The 22,951-nt window shown below is 37.4% G+C and overlaps 1 protein-coding gene across 1 annotated transcript in view; it reads left to right on the top strand.

Annotated features, from left to right (window-relative positions):
* Positions 1–22,951, top strand: part of AASS (aminoadipate-semialdehyde synthase) — a gene marked incomplete at both ends in the record, with an annotated part of 48,648 nt that overhangs the window by 18,751 nt on the left and 6,946 nt on the right. The window contains 9 exons of the mRNA XM_080701642.1: positions 2,853–2,912; positions 3,099–3,166; positions 6,420–6,541; positions 6,723–6,849; positions 8,340–8,450; positions 8,540–8,648; positions 10,324–10,464; positions 16,283–16,450; positions 22,606–22,701. Coding sequence (XP_080557768.1) covers positions 2,853–2,912; positions 3,099–3,166; positions 6,420–6,541; positions 6,723–6,849; positions 8,340–8,450; positions 8,540–8,648; positions 10,324–10,464; positions 16,283–16,450; positions 22,606–22,701 — 1,002 coding nt within the window. The remainder of the gene's footprint in view (positions 1–2,852; positions 2,913–3,098; positions 3,167–6,419; positions 6,542–6,722; positions 6,850–8,339; positions 8,451–8,539; positions 8,649–10,323; positions 10,465–16,282; positions 16,451–22,605; positions 22,702–22,951) is intronic.

Below are 22,951 nucleotides of genomic sequence, written 5' to 3'. Positions count from 1 at the left end.
GAAAGATACCCAGCTATACTCAGGAGTGGTATAGCTGAATATTATGGTGGATCAATTCCCAATTTTTTGAAGAATCTCCACACTGATCTCTATAGTGGCTGTACTAATTTATAATCCCACCAACAGTGAAGAAGTATTCTTATTCTCCACATCCTTCCCGGTATTTATTGTTTGATTTCTTTAATAAATTTTTATTGGTGCATTGTAGTCATACATCTTAATGTGATAAAAAAAAAACTTGTGGAGATATACATGCACACCTCCCCCAATCAGCTCTTACCCAATCCCTAACCCCTACCCTCTCCCTCCCTCCTTCCCATGCTTGGTTTCCTGATCGACTTTAATATTTTAAGTACATCATGTGCTTTAAAGAGTTTCCCTCTCCCCCCTTCCATCCCCTCCAATAGGTCGCCTTAATTGCTCCTCTATAGGATCCCTTCTTCATCTAGAGTTCCTCCTGCTACCCATTTCTCCCTAGTTTTCACACATTAGGGAAAGCATCTGATTTCTTATTTTTTGTGACATTTTACTGTAAATGCCATAATTTTGTTCTCCTTTATGGCTGGGCAAAATTCCATTGTGTACACATCCCATAGTTTTGTAATCCACTCATCTGTGGAAGGACATCTTGGCTGGTTCCATAGTTTGGCAGTAGTGAATTGTGCAGCTATGGACATGGTTGCTCATACATTAGTTTGGTATTTTGGTTTTCATTCTTTTTGGTAGATACCCGGAGGTGGTATTGCTTGATCATATGGGAAGTCCATTTTCCTTCTTCTGAGGATCTTCCATACTGTTTTCCAAAGTGATTGCATTAATTTGCAATCCCACCAATAATGTTTGATTTCTTGATGATTGCCATTCTAATTGGGGTTAGATGGAATCTCAGTGTAGTTTTTATTTTCATCTCCCTGATTGCTAATGATGTTGAACATTTTTTTTCATGTATTTATTGGCCATTTGTATTTCTTTTCTGAAGTGTCTATTTAGTTTGATTGCCCATTTCTTAATTTTTTTTTTAGTGTTACATCTGGTTTCTCTTTAGATTATATAAATTTTTCACCTTTTACTAAAGATTTCCATTAATTTCTTTTTTCTAAAACTAATGCTGGTCGTATGTGCCTTGCTGTTTTCCTTGATCTCTTTGATTTGGAATTTATCAATTGTATTAGTCACTTAAAAGAACTGATTTTAACTTTGGTGATCATTTTTTTTATTTTAGTAGAGTTAGTTCACCCTTATTACCCTAGTTTCTTGAATGCTTAGGTAATTAATTTACAGTCTTTCTTGTTAATACTATGTATACTTTAAATTACTAAATTTTACCCTGAGTTTGGCCTTAGTGGCTTCCGATTTTTGATAAATTATATATTTTTATCTTCCAAATTAAAATATTTTCAAATTTCTATTATGCTTTCATGAATTTCCCAAACATTTGGAAATTTTTGAATGATCATAATTATTGGTTAGTATCTTGATTAATTAGAGTCAGAAAATATATATTGTATACTCTCAGCTCTTTGAATTTTGTTGAAGTTTGCTTTATGAGTTCACATATGGTCAGTTTTGGTGAAAATATTCTGTGTGTAATTGAGAACTATATATATTCTTTTATTGTTGGGTATATATGTAAGTTAGGTCACATATTTTAATTATATTATGTAAAATTATAGTTTAATATATTTTTGTTCAATATGCCAGTTAATTAATTTTCTATCCAGCTTTCCTTCTTATTGAATTATTCATTTTACCACTTTTATTTTATATCTATCAAAACTTTTATTTGATCATTTTAAGTTTCTCATTCTCTATTGATATTTTTTATCTTGTCTTTCCATTTTTTGAGCATATTTTTCAACAGCTTAAGCTCATTTTTGGAAATTCAAATATACTTCTTAGCTTTGTTTTTCTTATTTTTTCCTTGTTTTTCAGTCAATTTTTATCACTTAATATGCCTGTTTATTTTTTGATTGATTGCTAGACATTGCATATGTAAAATAAATTCTTTCCTGCCAGAATATGCTGGGCATCTTTTTCTTTTTCTTATTTAGTGAACATTGTAAGCTTTAACCTAAGATTTGGGAAGAGAGATTGTCTCAGTAGCCCTTCTCTGCTGGTCACTGACTTAAATGCCCTTTCCTGCTTGGCAGCATATTCAAGATTGAGTACTTAGGGAGAAAAGAGGAGGACAGAAAGACTGGGATGTTAATGTAGGAAATGTGACATTTTTTTCTTTTTTTGATCATTATCTATCTGTCTCAGTCTTGAGAAACAGTGGGAAAAGAGTGTGGATGACGCTTGAGTTCTATTGGGTCACGTCACTTTTGCTACCACTTTTGAAATGTTGACGAACCTGTACTAGAACTGACATTGCGGACTTGGTGAGCTTGCTGAGTGGAACATCCTGTTCTCCACTTCTAATGGAACAGCTTGAACCTTTGGAACAGCTTGGACTTTGGCTATAACATTTGTGATATTTATAACATGATCAGTGTGACACAGATAACTAGTTGGAAAAAAGATAGCAAAAATATCATGTGTGTGTGTGTGTGTGTGTGTGTGTGTGCGCGCACATGTGTCTATGTTCTTAGCAAGCATTGATGATTACAGTCAGACATTAGTTTTAAAATTGGAGTGCTCATAAAAATAATCATGTTCTTGGCAGCATAATGGATTACTTACAGACGATTTCTATTACCAATTATTGATACTCAATGATCTTCAGAAAAGTCCTAAATTCTTTTTGTTTTTTGACTGATATTTTAATATGGACACAAGCAACAGGAAGCCACCTTTACAGTGTTATTACCAATGACATTTACAATGTCTCTTACCGATCTCTTTTCTTTCAGTTATTATCAGATGCATCACAACCTCTTGAAAGTCAGAATTTTTCTCCGGTGGTGAGAGATGTAAGTTATGAGTATGTTTTCCCCTCTAACATATTCTCCCAATACTATCATCCTTCCCATGTTTGCTTCATACATTATCTCTTCCCATTTTTCTCTCTTATATCTTTATTCTGTTAGTCATGAGTCCAAAATTATAAACCCCAAATGTTGAATACTAAAGAAATATCATGTGTCCTTTATATTTAGGCAGTGATTACATCCAACGGTGCATTGACTGACAAATTTAAGTATATCCAGAAACTCCGAGAGAGCAGGTAAGTACTATTCAAATCCTCTTGTTTTAGTTTTATATTGAATTTGATAAGTATTTTTAAAAACTTCAGTTGGGCATAGTGGCACATGCCTATAATCCCCACACTTGAGAGGCTGAGACAAGAAAATCCCAGGTTTGAGGAGCACCTCAGAAATTTCATGAGACTCTCAACAACCTAGTGAGATCCTGTTTTAAAGGGCTGGGGTTGTAACTCGGAAGTAGAATGCCTCTGAGTTCAATCCCCAGTACCACAATAAAACAAAACGTCAGTGGAAGTTCTTAATATTAGGTTTCTATTAGGTTTATGTGACATTCGAATTTAATAATGTCATGTCTGTAGATATAGGAAACCCAATCTAAATGACAGGCTGAAGCTAATGTGAACTCTTTTTCCTTGAAAAGTCACATGGCATTGTTTTGGCTATGTAGTATCCTGTGTAGACTGGTGTCAAAAGAAGCAAATGTCTTAAAGTTTTGTCATTTGCAGAGATCCTGGCTCTCTATAAACATTTCACATATCGTGATTCCTCAGCCACTTTCTTAAAAGAGAATGTACCTATTAGTTCCTGTCATGGTACTTCTAGTTTGGGTTTTAGTTAAGAGTTTGGATATTCTTTTGTTTAGCCTGATGTTTAAGAAAGTAGGCTTTTGAATAGAAATGAAGAGAAATAGTGAATAAGTGGGTGGTGAGAGGTGGACTTCTCTGGGGATTCTTAGCAAGAGGAAGGTGTCACAAAATATTCTTGCAAATCTACTTAAGAGAATAGTTCTCTTAGAAAGCACTTGGCTCCTTAATTGATTTTACTGCCCCGAGTTTGTAAACATCTACTTTTCTTTGGAATATTTCGATTTGCTCCAGCTGCTTGTACTTGATTTGTGATCATATCTGCCCCACTGGTCTATTCATATTTAACAAACTAACTTGTACACTGAATTATCAGAAGAACATGGAAGAGGAAAACTAGAGTGAATCTTTTCTTTCAGTGATTCTTTCTACAAGAAGTAAATAAAAAAAATCTGCCCAGGTCAAACACTGCAAAATAACGCTTTCCCACACTTGCCAATTTGCTGAGGGCTACTTGAGAGTTGCAAAGAAATATTCCAGCATAAGACACCAATTCTTTATAAAAGAATCTGGCTCTACAGTGCTAAAGGAGAGTTTCTTATAGGGAAAACATCACATTTGTTTATTTTCACAGCTGTCTGTATTTGTTTATTCTCGTGATCTGACGTTCTCTTATACAAATAATAATGACACATCTAACCTAACCACTAACAATAATATCTTTACCCTTATCTGCCCCCTTTCCATGGAGCAGCAGGTCTACTTGACTCCAATTGCTAGAACTTTCTCCCACCTTCTCTCATGAACTTTTGTGCCCAGAAATTGATAATGATGATTGCATTTGGAAAGAAGAATGATCTTATTTTTCACCTTATTCTTATGTTGCTTTACTCAGAACAATGATTATTAATCTGGAAGCTGGGTTTTGGGTTTACTGATGAGGTAGGCAGTATCAAAATCCAGAAAATAGTGTTTTTTTTTTTTAATGTGTGTGGTACTGGGGATTGAACCCAGAGGCATTCTACCTCTGAGCTACACCCCCAGCCCTATTTTATATTTTATTTATTTATTTATTTATTTATTTATTTATTTATTTATTTATTTATTTATTTTGTGGGTCTGGGGATGGAACCCAGGGGCATTCGACCTCCGAGCTACACTCCCTGCCCTATTTTTTATTCTTTATTTTGAAACAGGGTCTTACTGAGTTGCTGAGGGCCTCACTAAGTAGCTGAAGCTGTCTGTGAACCGTGATCCTCCGGTCTCAGCCTCCCGAATGCTGGGATTACAAGCGTGCGCCACCATGCCAGGCTTATTTTTTATTTTTAAAACAGTGTCTCACTAAATTGTGGAGGGCCTTGCTAAGTAGCTGAGACTGGGTGTGAATCTGTGATCCTCCTGTCTCAGTCTTTCAAATACTGGGATTACAAGTGTGCACCACCACATCCAGCTCAAAGTGAGTGTTTTAAAATAAATTTTAAATATTTTATGTTTGTAAATATAAAAATTTAATTATACAAAGTATAGAAAGTGCTGTAGAAATAATATACAATAATAGAAAAAGAGAGTGGTTCTCTGGGAGATGAAATGGGCCAGTATAATAATTAAAGATCTCTTTTCATTAGTAGTAAGTACTTAGTGGCAGGTGGCAGGAAAAGAGGGGAACATTTTACATTTTAATTATTCACTCATTATTAATGAAAACATTCATAAGTTAAAGTTGGAGACACCTTGGTGTAAAGATTCCAACTGTAGAGTCTGCTGCTCACGTCCCTGGTGCCAGCATATTTTCATGCTTTCATATCTTGGAATTTAACAAAAAAAACCATTTAATAAGTAGGTTCCATGATCAGAACAAATGTACTGATCATTAATAAAGATAGTAAGAATTACTGTCTTGGAGGTAATAGTTTGTAGGAAATTCTCCATGAAAATCCTAACAGAGTAAACCAGGCAAGAACTGATGGAGGAAGCAGTTCAACTAATGCTATGTCCATATATGAAGATATCACTACAAATCTCAGTAATATGTATGGGGTGGGATATGGAGGGAAACACACTAAGTGTGGTGTGCGTGTATGCTTAGATCACTTCGACCCTCACAATGATGTATAATTACAATGCATCAATAAAAAATTAATAAAAATTTTTTAAAAATTAGAATTTTTGCCACTAATATTCTTAGGTTTATCTACTGATCCCATAGCATTTGTGATTTTAAAGTTATCTGTTTCAAAAGTTGACTGTTCTAACCCTAAAGATGTATGACAAGACAATTTCTAATGTGGAGAATAAAAATCTCTTCAGATTGTTGTTTTCTTAGATTGTTATGGGGACTAAAATAAGGTTTCTAATATAAGGCCCCTAGAATGACTTTGAATCATACTCCCTGGAAGGATAAAATGAGACCAAATTATTCAACTATGAAATGGCCCAGAATTTGCACCTCACTAATATTATTGGGAATTTATTGAGGTCTGTAGACATAAGACATCTCAAAGATGTCAGGGTCAAAATCTAAAATAATAATAAAAAATGTTGGTGTAGGGGAATCTTTGAGGTTTTTAAGTAATGTGGGAAAATTGTTGCTTCATAGTCTAGATATTGGTTTGATTTGTGGACAGCAATTTTTTTTATTTAAGAAACATAAAATTTTTAATAACTTCCTTCCCTTTTTTTTTTTCAACAGAGAACGTATTCAATCATTTTCAATGGGCACCAAGAAAAAGGTCTTAGTTCTTGGATCTGGTTACGTATCTGGGCCTGTAATAGAATACCTGTCAAGAGACAGCCGTATAGAGATAACAGTAGGTAAATAAGCCCTGGTTTTTGAAGAAGAAAAACTGATTTTATAGCATGTCGACTTTATGAACTATAGATGACAATTTTGCTTTTAAAGTTCAACAGATTATTTTTGCAGATGTTGAAATGTGTATTTCTGTCTGTCCAGTGGAAGGAAATATAAAATTGGACTCTTTTATTCTTGAAATAGGCTCTGATATGACAAATCAAATTAAACAGTTAAGCAAGAAATATAACATTAATCCTGTAAACATGAGCATTGGTAAACAAGAGGACAAGCTGAGCTCCTTGGTGGCCACACAGGATCTTGTCATCAGGTATCCAGAAAGAAATGAGCCCCATACATTTTTTGTTATTGTTATTATTTTTCTTTCCTTATTTTCTGTTTTTTTTCTCTTTTTCCTCTTCTTTTCTCTTGTCTTTTCTGTTTTTTTCTTTTCTCACAAACTTTTAAATTGAAGTATATATCCAAAATGATGCACAAAATATATGCTTAGCTCAGTGAATTTTCACAGGGTGAACAAAGTCTGAAATGATCATCCACATCGTGAAACATTGTACATTTTCTATAAATACTTTGACTCTAACAATTTTGCACATATTCTGCTCAGTAACTTTTAAAAGGCCAGCACATTTCATAATAATTCTTTTTTGGCTAACAGCTAAAAAACAGAGATCAAGAGCTTTTATAAGGGCTTTGGATACTTGCAAATATGTACATAATTTTCTTCTACATGATGATAAATCTGAGTAGCAATAATATATTCTGTTGACCTAAGAAAGAATAAGTGCCCAAGGGGTAGTTTTATTGTTTTTTCTTGTTTTGTGTGAAACAGAGAAAATATGAGAAGTATAGTGATATAGTATGATATTGTTGATAAGTTAGTGTATTTATTTTTTTATTTCCATATGTGGGTTGCTTTACCAAATAGGCAATGTTAGTAAAATTTCAGTATCATCATGTAATATACAGGGTGATTTATTCTTTGGGTACAATGTGGGTATACTAATTTATATCAATATTTATAAATTTTTTTATTTTTTGGTGATTATATAGTTCTAATATCAAATTAAAACAAAACTAGGTTTTTTAGAAACTCCAATCAAAATTATGTTTTGAATAAAGCTTTATTTATTATGCACCATATTATCTTTTAGCCATTGTGATAGCCTTTCCACCATTCAGTATACTATTAGATCTTATTTCCTCTTTGGCTCTTTTTAGAGTCTCCTCTTTAACACAAGGGCCACCTTGATCTAGTTTAATCTTTCCTGGTAGCCATTTTGGAAAAGTAAAAGTAATTATAGAAATATAAAGATGAATAAAGTGGATTCTATTAAGTGTGCTAAAAAAATTGGATGCGCTTAGAGGAGATTTGGCCTTCAGAGAATAAGTCAAAGCTTCTCAGAGGAACATAACTTTTCTGGCATGTTTTAAAAGAAATTATGACTTGGATAGAGTGGGTGAGTGCAATTAGTATTCCAAGTGTAAATCCCAATAAGAATAAATACACAGAGTTGAAAAGGTAAAGGCTGAGTGGAGATTTCCAAAAGCTGGTTTGATTCTGTATGTGAGTTATGAAAGAAAATGAGAGAAGAAATGGAAAGTTTAAGTGAGGCCGTCATGGAGGTTTACAGACATGATAGCAGGATAGGTTTATTCCAGAGTCCACAGAGTCCTTGGTCATTCTGAGAAAATTGTTTAATTGCAGCAGTGCCTTGGGACTGAGCTTTAGTCCAGTTCATAGTACATGGGAAAATGGCTTGGAAAAAAAGTTTCTGATGAGTTTCTGCTGCTTCTTTTAAGCTTGTTGCCCTATGTATTGCATCCTGTTGTGGCCAAGGCATGTATCACAAACAAAGTCAACATGATCACTGCCAGCTACATCACACCAGCGCTAAAGGAATTGGAAAAGAGGTACGTCCCAGCCAGTCCCAACAAAGTAAGTGGTTCCATGGCATTGTTTTGTTTTATATCTAACTTTGTTCTTCTTTCTCTTGTTGCAGTGTGGAAGATGCTGGAATCACAGTCATTGGTGAACTGGGATTGGACCCTGGTCTTGATCACATGTTGGCAATGGACACGATCGATAAAGCTAAAGAAGTGGGAGCCACGGTGAGCTCAGTTTATGCCCATTTAGGAAGGCACTAAAAGCTCTAGCTTCTTGAGTCAGAAATAATCTTTTTGTAGTTTTCATTAAAGATGTTGCTGTACTATCACTCATCCTTTGACTAGGAATTGCAAATAAAATTTTATAACTGCAGATGTTTGTAGAGTAAGACAATGTCTGAATCTTATGTAGCAACTAAATTTTAGAGGAACAGATGTTACCATAATTTTTTGCTTAATAAAGATGTTATACTTCTGTAATAAGGTTTGACTGAAGTGAGAAAAATTCTTTGGAATGTCTTAAATGTGTTGGAGTATGAGATAGTACTTACACATTACCAAGTACTATTGGATATGTAAATATGGACATTCAGATTAAATGTTTTAGTTTTTAAATATATACATATTCAAATAAATGTAAATTTGAACACAAAAGTCAGTAGCAACTGACAAGAAGAATTGAACTAGTTGTTGAATTTTTTTTTTTTTTTTTTTTTTTTTTTTTTTGTACTGGGAATTGAACTCAGGGGCATTTTATCTCCCAGCCACACTCCTGGCCCTTTTATTTTTATTTTTTATTTTTTTAAAATTTTATTTATTTGTTTTTTGGTGCTACTGTGGTTCCTGGAAGCCCTTCTTCCTCCGGGCTACACTCCCAGACCTATTTTATTTTTGGAAACAGGGTCTCTTAAGCTAGCACGGCTGGCTTAGAACCTGCATGATCCTCCTGTCTCCACCTCCCAAGCAAGGGGATTACAAGTGTGCGCCACCACGCCCAGCTTATTTTTATTTTTACTTTGAAACAGGGTCTCACTAGGTTGGTAAAAGTCTCACTACTTAATGAGTTTGTCCTCGAACCTACAATCCTCTTGTCTCAGCCTCCCAAGTACTGGGATTACAAGCATGAGACAACAGGCCTGGCTTAATTGTTGAATTTTTAAAAACGAAATGAAATTAATTTATTTATTTATTGGTGGTACTGGGGTTCCTGGAAGCCCTTCTACCTCTGGGCTACACTCCCAGACCTATTTTTATATTTTTATTTGGAAACAGTGTCCCTTTAGCCAGAGACACTGGTTTCAAACTTGCGTGATCCTCCTGTCTCTGCCTCCCAAGTGCAGGGATTACAAGCTTGGGACACCACACCCAGCTATTGTTGAAATTTTTAAATGGACAAAATGTTAGTGATTATATATATTGAATATAACTAAGTTAATCAGGTAGCATTTGCCATGAAGGATGTGTCTTTGAAAGCTTTTCTTTCATTTATGGAATCTAGAAAGAAATTGAATAACAAAAGGAATTTCAGATAAAGAAAAAGGGATTCTAGTAAAATCATGGAAGGTGATCAAGGGAGGGAGATGGAGAAAGGGGGGAGCTTGATGAAAGAAACAGTTAAAATAATGCTATACACATGTATGAAATGATCAATATCTATTTCAGTAACACATACAGGGAGGGGAAGGGAGAGATAGGGGAGTCAGAGGGAAACAATCTAGAGCTGTGTGTTTCTAGCACGCTCAACCTCACTATGATATGTAATTACAATGTACCAAAAAAGCATATTTAAGAACAACAAATTTACCCCATTCATATCATCGTCTGTAATGAATTATTTAAATACACTATTCTTGTTCACTTTTTGTCAATTCTTTCTAATTGATTGGTCTTTAATTTACAGATTGAGTCTTATACTTCCTACTGTGGTGGGCTTCCAGCTCCTGAGCACTCAGACAATCCTTTGCGATACAAATTCAGCTGGAGCCCCGTGGGAGTTCTGATGAACATACTGCAGCCTGCCACCTACCTGCTCAATGGAAAGGTGAGGACCACCGGTGCAGCTTCAGAACCCTGAACATTCCATAACTGGCTGGGGGCACAGTCTCTTCAGTGCCAGGCTCCTGTAACACGGCTGGGCCACCTGACACCGTGTTCTCCTCCCTCCCTCCAGGGTAGTTTCCTTCTTGAAAACTGCTTCTAAAACTTCACTCCTCATTTCCTCTTGACACATAGATATGGGTCAACTTTTGAGTTATCTCAATATGATGATTGGGGATGGGGAGGAGAGAAAATGTCATGGAGATGAGGATGTGCTTGGCTTTGGCCTTGATAAGAGGGTGCCAGTTGGGCAGGGATGCTGCCATTAATGATAAAGCAGATTTAAAAGGGAGAAATCAGTCATAGGGAATTAGATAACTCAGCCTCAGTTAATGAGGCTGCAAAATGGCCCAGCCAAAGTCACATATGGCTCTCTTCAAAGTTTATGTTGTTAACTGGGAAATGAGTAAGGAGACTCATTTTGTGGAGAAAACGTAACAGGACTGAAAATGTTTCTTTGAATTACACATCCTTGGTAGCTCACCTGCCTTATGCTAGTCCTGGTCCTGTGGGGACAGAAGAGTGTCAGCCTTGCCATCAGTGTATAGCTTAAAAAATGCTTTCCGACATCAGTATTATAAATTCTCACTGTATCTAAATGTTTCTGAAGAATAAAGTGAAAGTGTTTAAAATTTAAATTTTAAAACTGACATGTATGAGTTGTACATATCATAGGATTCAATGTGATACCTTAATGCATGTATATATTATGTAATAGTCACATCAGAGTAATTAGCATATTCATCACCGCAAACATTGTTTCTGTGTGGTAAGACCATTTGAAATCACTTTTTCTAGGTGTTGTCTGAAGAGTTTGGACAACTGTTTGTGACAGCAGGGTGACTAAGTTAGCAATCATGTAACATGCATTTGAAAGAATTTCTTAAAGAATCAGGTGAAAGTTATCATCAGCCTTGATCTTTTTTGCCTGTGATATACAGGATGGCCTGAATCTTCATGATTCATAGAATCATAACTTACAGGTTTGGCTGCATCTTGGAATCACCAGGAGAGTTTCAGAAGTATCAGTGCCTAATTTGCCAGGGTTTGAGGGTTTAAAAAACCCTTCCCAATTGATTCTAATATCCAGCTAAATTTGAGAACAAATGGTTTAATTATCAGAGGACCACAGCTGCACTTAAAAAGCTACTAAGCAATAAGAACACTAGGTTGACACTGAAATACACATTTGTGCTTCAGGATAAGAAATAGGACTCTTGAGTTCTGGTCCAAATGCTGGCGTTTGGTGACAGTGTGATGTTTCAGTGTCACTAAAGATCTGGCAGATAGATGAAAAAGGATATCCTATAGAGGAGTAAACAAGACAACCTAAATGAGGGAATGGGAGGGGGGAAGAAGGAAATTCTCTAAAGCACACAATGTACTTAAACATATCAAAGTCAACCACTAGGCCAAGCATGGGAAGGAGAGATGGGGAGGGAATGGGGTGGGAATTGGGTAGGGGCTAAATGGGTGATGAGTACATGTATGCACCCACAAGTTTTTTTTTACCCCAATATGATGTATGAATACAGTGCACCAATAAAAAATGATAAAAAAAAGATCTGGCAAATGTATAAAAACCACTGGACTTCAGTCTCCACATATGAAATGTGAACACTGAAATTCCATTCATTTCTCCACTCTTATGCATCATGAAGACCCAGACCAGGATCTCAATCTGATATTCTTTTGTTTTTGATACTGGAGGTTGAATCCAGGTGCATTCTACCTTCAAATTATACCTCCCCGAAGCCTATTTATTTATTTATTTATTTATTTATTTTTTTAAGTTACTAAGGCTGACCTCCAACCTGCAATCCTCCTATCTCAGCTCCCCAAGTACTGGGAATCCAGGAGTGCACCACACACTCAGCTTCAGTCGGACATTCTACCAAGCACAGATTCTTTCTGATGCCACAGCCTGTCTCCTATTGCATTTCAACAGCTCCTTCCGCCTTTTGTAATCTGGACAAAGAGATTGGCCTATGTTTGTTATAAGCTACTATGAGAAGGCTGGAAAATTCTTGCTTCAGTTGGGCCAAACGCTCATTTTCTGGAGGCCCATGTAAATTATGGAACAGAGAAGAATGGAAGGTTTATCAGAATGTAGTCTCGGAAAGAGGGAGGGATTGGATGCTCCGGGCCTGGCTGGCTCTAGCCGGGCACCGCAGGCTGGGTGGCCCTCCTGAAGAGGACAGTAGTGCAGCTTGGCAGGGGTCCTGCAGTATGACTCCACAGAGTCACCTAGATTGCAATCGGCCTACAGCAGATCAACTGATGTCATCAGTTTTTTAGCTGCTATCAGCTATGTGAAGAATCTAATGGTCATGAGAACTCAGGAAAAGCAAAGAGGTTATTTTCGGGCAGCAGAAATCCTATTTGTTGGATTTGAAGAGTTCCCCTTTCATCCTAAACTCCCTTTGTAAAAAAGAGTGCCTATTTTTTTTTTTTTTTTTTTTTTTGCATTTCCCTAACCCCATGCAGAGTTTGAAGAGAAAACACGATGATTTTCTTTTCTTTGCTAAAACACTACTTTTTCTTCAAGGTCCTGCTCAAGATTCCTCTTGTGGTCTTGTGGACGGAGCTTCTCCTGACCACTCCAGCCTCCATTCACTATTCTTTTGTCTGAACTCAATCAAAGTGTCAGACGCTTGACACTCGATTATCTGTATCCAAGAATTTTCTGGGTGCTGTATTATTTGCTCAGTAATTCTAGTGTTTCAGTCTGTCTCCCAAACCAGATTGCTAAATGTCTGAAAACCGCTCATGTGTTCTTGTCCCTCTGCCCCCTCTGCCACCATCATTCACCACCACACAGCAGCTTTCAGCAATTCAGACTTATAATGGGGGACCAAGGAACTTCTCTAGCTTCTGAAGTTGAAGCCTTAAACTTTCCCCACAATTAGAAACTGGCTACAAATTAAGACATAACTAATTCCCCCCATCTTGCAATAAATTCCTGTCATGGGTACCATTTCTAACATCTAGTCTGATTTCTAAAAAATCTGATTTCCTTCCATCCATTTATAGACAGTGATTTGTCCTCCTTTCTTAGTTTTTATTCTCTCCATGGGTAATGGGATGCTTTTCTCCACTGGCCAGTTGGAAAGTCTGATGTCTTGGCAGGACATGGCGGAGCTCTGCTGTCGGGTTCTCTATCTCCTTTCCCATTCTACTCCAGTTGCACAAGTACTCTAAGTGAGAACAGTGCTTGCTCTGCTCCCATAGCTTCAAGATAAGTTTCCCAAGAACCACTTTCCACTGCCTACCATCATCTTGGCTTAGCATCCAGCCCCTCCTTTCTAAGCATCCACTCTCTACCGGCTGTAGACATAACATAGGTCTCAGATGTTCACTGGTGGCCTAATCTGGGATGCTGCACTGTATCAATATCCCTTTAAAAATACTGATCCAGGAATAAGCACAATTAAAAGGTCAGTGTGATATAGTAGAAAGAATATGGGCATTGGAATCAGATAGACCAGAGTTTAAATTGTATTCTGAATGACTCGCTCAGCCTCAGTTTTTAACTTTTGAAAAATGTCTTATTGCATAGATTAGAGATAAGTTGCATAAGGCAGGTGGTAGACAGTGGGTCTGGAGTAAATGGTTGCCTGTTTATTTCTTGTGCTCTATTCCTTGTTATTCTAGTGGTCACACTTACTGTGATTATTTGAGTGTTTGTTCTAAACATGTGACACTGATTTTCAGTGATTTTCAATGCATGATATGTGTGTGCATGCATGTGTGTGTGTGTGTGTGTGTGTGTAAGAGCTGGACTTTGAGTAGCCTGCAATAGCACTTATTTCTGCTGGGAGTGAGTCTGGGATGTGAGCATTGTCAGAAAAGGAAGAAATGCAGATTCTCTTTGAAAAAGCAGACATTTCTTTCTGTCTTCATCCATATCATTAATAGAATATCAAACATGACAGAGCTTATATTGAACCCATGGTTTGTCACTGGAAATACAGCTCTGATCTGACATAAAATGGATGATTACCCTGTTATGCTTTGGATCGGGTTGCTTAGCCAACTGTCAGTCTCTCTAAGTGAATCATTACCATTCCGTGTACATTTCCTGATTTTCTTCACACAAATTTCATGACCGACTTACCAGTTCACTGATTTATTTTGGTTAGCAAAGTGCCAGACTATTGTGATCTTTATTGAATTTTTCTTAAACCAGTTTCCTGAGCTCAGATAAACAAGCAGAACTCTAGAACTGCCATAGGTTATGGAGGTAAGGTGGGTGTGGAGACCCTAAAGGTGGATGTTGCCTTTTTTATTAGACTTTTTTTTAACATTAGAATTCTATTAGAAGAAATTTATTTTAAACTAATACAGAATGATCTCTCTGAAAATGTTTCAGGTTGTAAACCCAGAAACGTTGTAATCCACAAAGGTTTACAAACAAGTTACATGAAAAGCATTCCTCATACCCTTTAGATTTTCACTCTAGAAACTGAACATGGTGCTCTGCTCTCTCAAAGTGGGTCTTTTAGCCAAAAAGATTCCACCCAATCTGACACTGAGGTCAGTGGAACCCTTTTCCTTCTGGGGCTGCAGGCCTACATAAATGAGTTCACTTTATCTCTCATACCAAGTCACCTAGGAAACCGATCCAGAGTTAACTATGGGAGTCATTAAGTTTAGGCAAAGATACCTTTGGGTAAATTCCTCTGAATCCTTTCTAAGGCCCCTGGCATCTCCCTGGAGCAGAGGTACTTTGTGCAGCTTTATTGATGTGGTGGAGCTTGTTTTCAGCAATGCAACAGGACAAAATCCAGTTCAACAGAAGCCCCAACCCCAATCTCAGCCTTGACTATCACTCCAGAAAGCTTTCCATTTTCTTTCAGATAATCACAAGCCTCACACACCAACAGAAAGTCATTTAATTAAAACTAAAGACTAATAATGCTTCACTGCATTTTGAATGTATCCTGGGAGAAGTATATGGGTAAGAGAAGTACTGGTATATCAATGAGGTAGGGAATGAATCAGTGGAAACCTAGGGGAGTACTTCCTTCAATTTCCCTGTGTGCTCTTGGCATTGTCTCTGCTTGGAAGGGAGCACCTTCTTCAACCTCAACTCTTTTAGCCATACCCTATATGCACCCCAAAATTTATGTTCTAGCCTGGGCAATGATCAATATATAGTTCTATGTCAGTTTCTGGCACCAGGTAGACATTCAGTAAATGTTCAACGAAAAAAGTACTTAGTGGAAGACAGGAATTACATCTTATTCATCACTCCTCTATTCTCTCCAGTTTGTGTGATTCAGGCATAATCAATAAATCAACCAATTAATCAATGCTAGCTGTATGAATGGAATGGACAGGACTCCTGCCTGGTATGACATTCAAGAAGGGGTATGAGAGTAAAGAAAAAGAGAGACAATACTGCCATTGCTGTGTGAGCGAAGAAGACATTTCAATCAGTTCTTTTTGCCTTTAGCTTACTTTTTAAGAAACAAGTTGGACAGAATTCAGTGCTATTTTACCAAGATCAAGAAAAAATTAAAAACAAGACCTTATGGTTAGAGAAGTTAAATACTTTAAGATTTGAAAACATTAGAGAAAGCTTCATAAATTATGACAACAGTGAAACAGCTTGACTATGGGAAGCCAATTATGGAAGTTTCATTAAAAAGTATCCCCACACACATGTTTATTGGTTTGTTTTGCATAGTTAATACAAATGAACCCAAAGGAAACAGGTGCTATCGTGATACCACATATGCCTTTTCAATGTTTCTCAGGTCGTGAATGTCGAAGGGGGACTCTCCTTTCTTGATGCGGTCACGTCTATGGATTACTTTCCTGGACTAAATCTGGAAGGCTATCCTAACAGAGACAGCACCAGATACGCTGAGATTTATGGTATCCCATCTGCCCACACAGTGCTACGGGGGACACTGAGATATAAGGTGAGCAGCTGCCTTTTACATTAAACATGTGGCCAGTTTTGATTAAAGTGATATATATAGATATATATATATATATATATATATATATATATTTGATTTTTCTTATTAGTCAAAAATCATTAAGATGATTTCATGAACAATAGACCTCAGGGTCCTAAGACCAATAAGCAATTTACATCACATAGAATTTTTCTTTCCACAACGTCACAAGGCTTCTTTTCAACACTTGAAATTTATAATGCTCAGGAAGTCATTAAGGAAATTCTCCAGGTAAAGTTAGTTAGTTTCAGATTTGGCTTTGCCAAAGCCAATTATCTATGAATGAACATCAAACGATGCATTGGATACAATAATTCTAACGACTTAGGTCAAACAAATAGAGTAGACAATATACAAGTACTATTATTCAAACACTTCAATTAATTAGCAAATAACAACCTACAAACAGTCAGAGAGAGGGGATTATGAACCAAATTCAGTAGAGGAAGAAGAGATTCCAAAGTTGGTCCAGGCATTGAGAAGGCTGAAGATTCAGGCTGATCCTAGGTCAGTGAAGAGCAAGACTGAAATGACGTTACTAGATTGGAGTCGTACACACTGTAGACATGTTGTGGCATAAGGAATAGCTCAGTGTGCTGTATTTCAAAAAGGCTGCTCTGTTATAAGGTTTTGTAGGTGCTGCAAGCTCAATGAGGCTTATTGAACCTTATCAGACACTTGTCAGCAACCAAAGATAGATTGTCAATGTAAGTCCACCAGGAGTTTTGTTATGGGGAAAGAAGTTTATGATCCCAGAGGCCATTATCTATTGTAGCCATTATCTATTGTAGTACGTGGGTGTGTTGGTCTGAGACGTATGCTGGTGTGTCCGAATAAGTTGTTTGAGTACCTGAGGTTGTTTATGTTTCATGTTCTATACAGCTGATAAATCAACTTAGGACCTATTTTCTCAGGAATCTTTTGAATGTTTTAGGAAACCCAACTCAAAATAGCAAAACAGGCCCGGGTGTGGTGGCACACACTTGTAATACCCACGCTTGGGAGGCAGAGACAAGAGGATTACGCAGGTTTGAAACCAGCCTCGCTGGCGTAAGAGATCCTGTTTTAAAAATATAAAAATAGGTCTGGGAATGTAGCCCAGAGGTAGGTAGAAGGGTTCTATCCCAAGTACCACCAAAAAAAAAAAAAAAGCAAAACAATTTATTGACTTATTAGTAGTTGGGGACAGGTAGGGGCCAGTGTCAGACCTGGTGAGATTTGGGGACCAAGTGACCTCACCAGGACTTATTTCTCTTTGGCCTTGCTCCTAGGAGTTATAGAGTCTCAACTTCCACAGTAGCAGGGTGGTGGCAGAGTTCTGAGTTTCTTATAGCCTATCAGGTTTATATCGGTAGGAATTAAAAACTACATTATTTTAATATCTGAAACTATAATTTTTGTCTATTACCTAGGATTTATTCTTGGTGTCAGTGGTATAAAATGTATCAATTGTCTTTGGCCTGTGGTATGTGTCCCTAGAGTTGAAGAGAGACTACATGTCATTGAAAACACATGTACTGAATCTGAGGAAAGGGACAGGGTGAGAGGGGCTTCTCCAAGGCACATCTTAAATGTTTCTAAATCACAAAATGGGGATACATAAACACAAAGGTCACATTTACTGGTTGCAAAAGAGCCATTGCCGGTATGATCCGATCAAGACAAGCAGTGAGTTTCCCCATGTAGCGAACTATCAGGAAGTGGATGGCTTGAAATAGCAGAAATTTGTGCTGTCACTGTGCAGGAGGCTAAAAGTATGAATCAGGGTGTGATGGGGTCAGTGCCTTCTAGAGGCTTGACTTCTAGAGGTCTAATTGGTCCAGTTTTGGCCTCCATCTTCAAATCACCTTGCTTCACTGATTTCTTTTCTCTTTTAAATACACCAGTCATTGAATTGAGGGTTCATAATAAATCTAGGCTGATTTCATGCTGAGGTCTTTAACTAATTATACCTAAAAATATTCAGATAAGATCATATTCCAAGGCTCTGAGTAGACAGGAATTTGAGGGAAATTCAACCCACTAAAATGAGCCTACCTAAAATGCAAATGTCTCTCAAAACCAGAGATATGATTTCAAATCTGTGTGTTCTATGAGAATTCCTGGATAAAAGTAGAGAGGTAATTTGTTTTGTATGCATTATTTAGTATTATAACTTTTTTCCTGAAAGAAACAAATATGCATTAACAATCATTGATGACCTTTCAATTCTGTATACTTCCATCTGGCTCTCTCTTTTTTATTTTTTTATTTTATAGTACTGGTAATTGAACCCCAAAGCATTCTACTCCTGAGCTGTACTCCAAGCCCAATTTTATTATTATTTTTAATTTTTGAAACAGGATCTCACTATGCTGAGGCAGGCCTCAGACTGGCAATTCCCCATCTTAGCCTTCTAAGTGTTGGTATTGTAGATGTGTGCCAACACTCCTGGCTCCTTTTGCTCTCTCATCCTTCTACTAGCCAGTACCTTTTTGGTAACCAGACATCTGCAACACTCCTTTACCCTTCAACCAGGCCTTGTTCTCTGTGAGGCCCTCCATAGCATACTATTTAAAATGACAAACCCTCGCCCTGGGTGCTTTCTATCCTCTTCCTTACATGAAGTGCAGCAGGAATCTGTGCACATCGGTTGGTAGTCATGTGTGAAAGGAAATAACAGAAACAAATAATGTATAAGTGGAGGCCATTTCTATAATAGTGAATTGTGAAGATTGGCCTCTGGTTTGCCTCATTTATCTTTGTTTAACTCCTATTTATTTGTTATACATATATGAGTTTATAAATGTATATAATATAGGTAAATACACACAACTAAGCCATACTCTTGGCCCTTATTTATGTCATCTTAGCATTTACTTCCAAGCATTTGTGTGTGTGTGTGTGTGTGTGTGTGTGTGTGTGTGTGTGTGTATGTTACTGGGGATGGAACCCAGTGGCATTCTACCTCTGAGATACACCCCATGCCCTATATTTTATTCTTTATTTTGAAACAGGGTCTCACTGAGTTGCAAAGGGTCTCACTAAGTAGCTGAGGCTGTCCTCAAACTATGATCCTCTTGCCTCAGCCTCGCAAATGCTGGGATTACACGCATGTTCTACCACACCTGGTTTACTTCCAAGCTTTTTATTTATTTATTTTTTGTGGTACTGAGTTTCCTGGAAACCCTTCTAACTCCGAGCTATGCTCCCAGTCCTATTTTTGTGTGTTTTTTTTTTTAATTTGGAAACAGGGTCTCTTAAGCCAGTGAATCTGGCTTTGAACCAGTTCGATTCTCCTGTCTCTGCCCCCCAAGCTGCAGATTACAAGCGTGCGCCACCACGCCCGGCTTTATGTTATATTTTTATCTACTTTTCTTGTCTCCTGAAATACATAGTAAGCTCAAGAGGACAGGTAAATACAAGTGTGTTCTCATGAGTGTGATTTCCTCATTGTCCAGGAGTCAAACAGGGTATCAGTGGTAACGTGTTAAGTAGATCTAGGAGCCATGGCTCCTGGTGCTGGCACATTTCTTGGTGTTTTATTCAAGTAGTTCTATATTAAGTAGTAACTTTTTTTTTCATCCAGGAATTACAAATTTTGTGATATCTTTCAGTTTATTTTTTGTGAGATATATAGATGCAGGAACAAAAGATTTTAGTCGATTTTAGAATTGAACAAAGCTCTCAAGGTGTATGGATGAGAGCTATATCTATAGAACCCAAGAATGGATGATGCTGCCAATGTTCATAACCTTGAGGTTGCAATGTTATAGAGACCCTTGGCAACCCAAATATGCCTTCTAGTATTAGAGATGAGGCATTATCATTTAAATATTAGAGATGAGACATTACCATTCAAGTATGATAGGAAGACCTTGGCTACCCTTTTTCTCTGCCTGCCTACCACCTGCTGTCCCTTAGAGGCCCAGCTTGATAGCACCTTTGTATGGTCCCTTCCCTAACTCTTTTTCTTTCGTGCTCTCCCTCCCCATCTTTGCAGTTCCCCCTCCTTATGCGCCCATGGCTGTGGGCTCGCTTCTGGCAGAGCACAGATAATATTCTACTATAGTTTGGTCATTGGTGGTCATATATTGTGCTCACCAGTTGCCATCCTTTCTCTACTTGTCTAACCCTTTTGCTGGAACATGGTTTCTTCACATGTAGAAGCGACTAAGATTTTAATCTTTTATACTTCAGTCTCTAGTGCAAATTGGACACACAACAGTAGTTTGCTGAAGGCTTATTAGTGAATGAATATATAAAATTAATTTCTGGGAGGCTGAGACAGGAGGATCCAGGTTTGCAGCCAGCCTCAGCTACTTAGTGAGTCACTTTGCAACTCAGTGAGACCCTGTTTCAAAATAAAGAATAAAAAATAGGGCTGGGGGTGTAGCTCAGAGGTAGAATGCCCCTGGGTTCCATCCCCAGTACTGCAAAAATAAAATAAAATGTTTCATTTCTAGAGGTCACCATAAAACTATATTTGTGAGATTTAGAAATCAGTAGTTTAGACATTGGGTCCTTAGCACCTATCAGATTGTGAAAGCAAGCTGGGATAGTCCTTTTTGTTTCTCATTCTTGAACAAATTGAACAACTTTGCAGAAGTGAGAAAATTAGTAGTTGACCACATATTCAGTGATGAAATCTTTGATGGTCGTAGAAACTAATCTAGCTTCTATTCACATAGATAGATAATAGATAGCTAAATATAGATGATAGATAGATAGATGATAGATAATACTTAGCTAGTTAGTTACTACTGGTTGAACCCAGGCTATAATTCCAGTCCTTTTGATTTTTTTGTTTTTGAAACAGGGTCCTGCTAACTTGTATAGAGTCTTGTTAAACTGTTGAGACTGACCTTCAACCTGCAATCCTCTCATCTCAACCTCTCAAGTTCAGGGAATACAGGGGTGTGCCACCACACTCCGCTACTGCTTTGTGTTTAAATGATTGTATTGCTTCCCAAAATGATTTCACTTGTCTTTGATTTTTCTTGATCTTTTAGCAGTGGTTGCAAGCAGCTACAAGGTTTGCTATTTTAGTCCCCCTATTTCTTTCCACACACAGAAGAACAACCATCATTGTCTTCCTTCACTTCCTCTGTCAGTCAGAATTTATTTATTCAGTCCTTTTTCCTCTTTTTACAGACTGGAACTCAGAAAACTTAGAAAATGGGATGAAGGCATAGGGATGAAGGATTTACATTATATTACAATGATATAATCAACAATGTAAATATAATGATACAAATATAATTTCCCTGCTTTCTATACCTATAACCCAGCAGCTGAATAGACCATTATAATTTGTGTTCATTGCTATGATAGAACTGTGTACAAACTGCTATGGAATTCAAAGCAGAGAGGAGTGCCCACTAGTGCCCACAGGTATAGGGATCTCAGGAGCTGTGCTGAGCTGGATCTTAGGCAGAAGTAGACACTTCATGGGTGAAGAAATGTGAAAAACATTCCAGACACAGAAGCCCCATGCACAAAGGCCCTGACCTTTGGAAGAGCCCAGCACATTTAAAGAATGGTGAGAGGTGTTGGGTCAGGCTGGAGGGGTGTATTTCGATAGGTTTTATGTAATTCCCAAGGACCTCACACTTATCCTGAAAGACATATGAGGGGTTTTTATTTGAGTGGTGATATGGTTGCATCTACATTTTTTAAAAGTCTCTTTAATTCTCAACTTTTTTCCTGATCTCTATTTGCCTTAAGTAGTGGCTATTAATCTATATAACAGATTATCTGCTCTGGGAGATATTGTTATAAGTTCCTCTTGAACAAAACTGATCATTTTATTTAAAAACATCCTGCTGAACTAACACTCTATAACACATGAGGACATTTGCCCTTATGGTACTAGACACTACTACTCTTGTGGTACCCAGAAACAAAAAGAGGTAAGTTTTGCAAGGTGTAACATAAACTGGTGGGATTATCATGACATTATTGGTCTTGGTTTGCACTTGGATGTGAGTTTATCCATATAGCAAGACAAATGACTATTTTCAGCCTATTTTCTAAATTAGTTGCCAAAAGAGATCCCTCTTTTTTTAAAAAAAAAGCTTAAATGGTTTTCTTTGAAGAGAGAGTATTTACATACTGCTTATTAACTTTTATTTCAGGGATACTCTAAAGCTTTGAATGGATTCGTAAAATTAGGTCTCATAAACAGAGAAGACTATCCTGCCCTTGGCCCTGAGGCCGACCCTCTGACCTGGGTGAGTGATTACAGAAGCATGTGCTGTGTGCTGCCCTCCAGAAGTGCCTTCTGAAATGGCTGGATTCTTTGTGAAGTCTGCTCTGGACCAGCCAAGCCACCCCTATTGTAGCTGATGTAGGAAAACAGATTCCAGCCCTCTAACCCCCCTTTCCCTTCATCATTGTCAGAGGTGGAGAGGGCGAGAGGCTGACACCCAGGCCTGGTTTTTTGTTTGTTTGGTTGGTTTTTTGGGGGTTTTTTTTGCATCA

Source organism: Muscardinus avellanarius (assembly GCF_963383645.1).
Source record: "Muscardinus avellanarius genome assembly, chromosome: 9".
NCBI classification, from domain to species: domain Eukaryota; kingdom Metazoa; phylum Chordata; class Mammalia; order Rodentia; family Gliridae; genus Muscardinus; species Muscardinus avellanarius.
The sequence above is the reverse complement of the archived record's forward strand: the minus strand, read 5'-3'. Positions and strand labels throughout refer to the sequence as shown.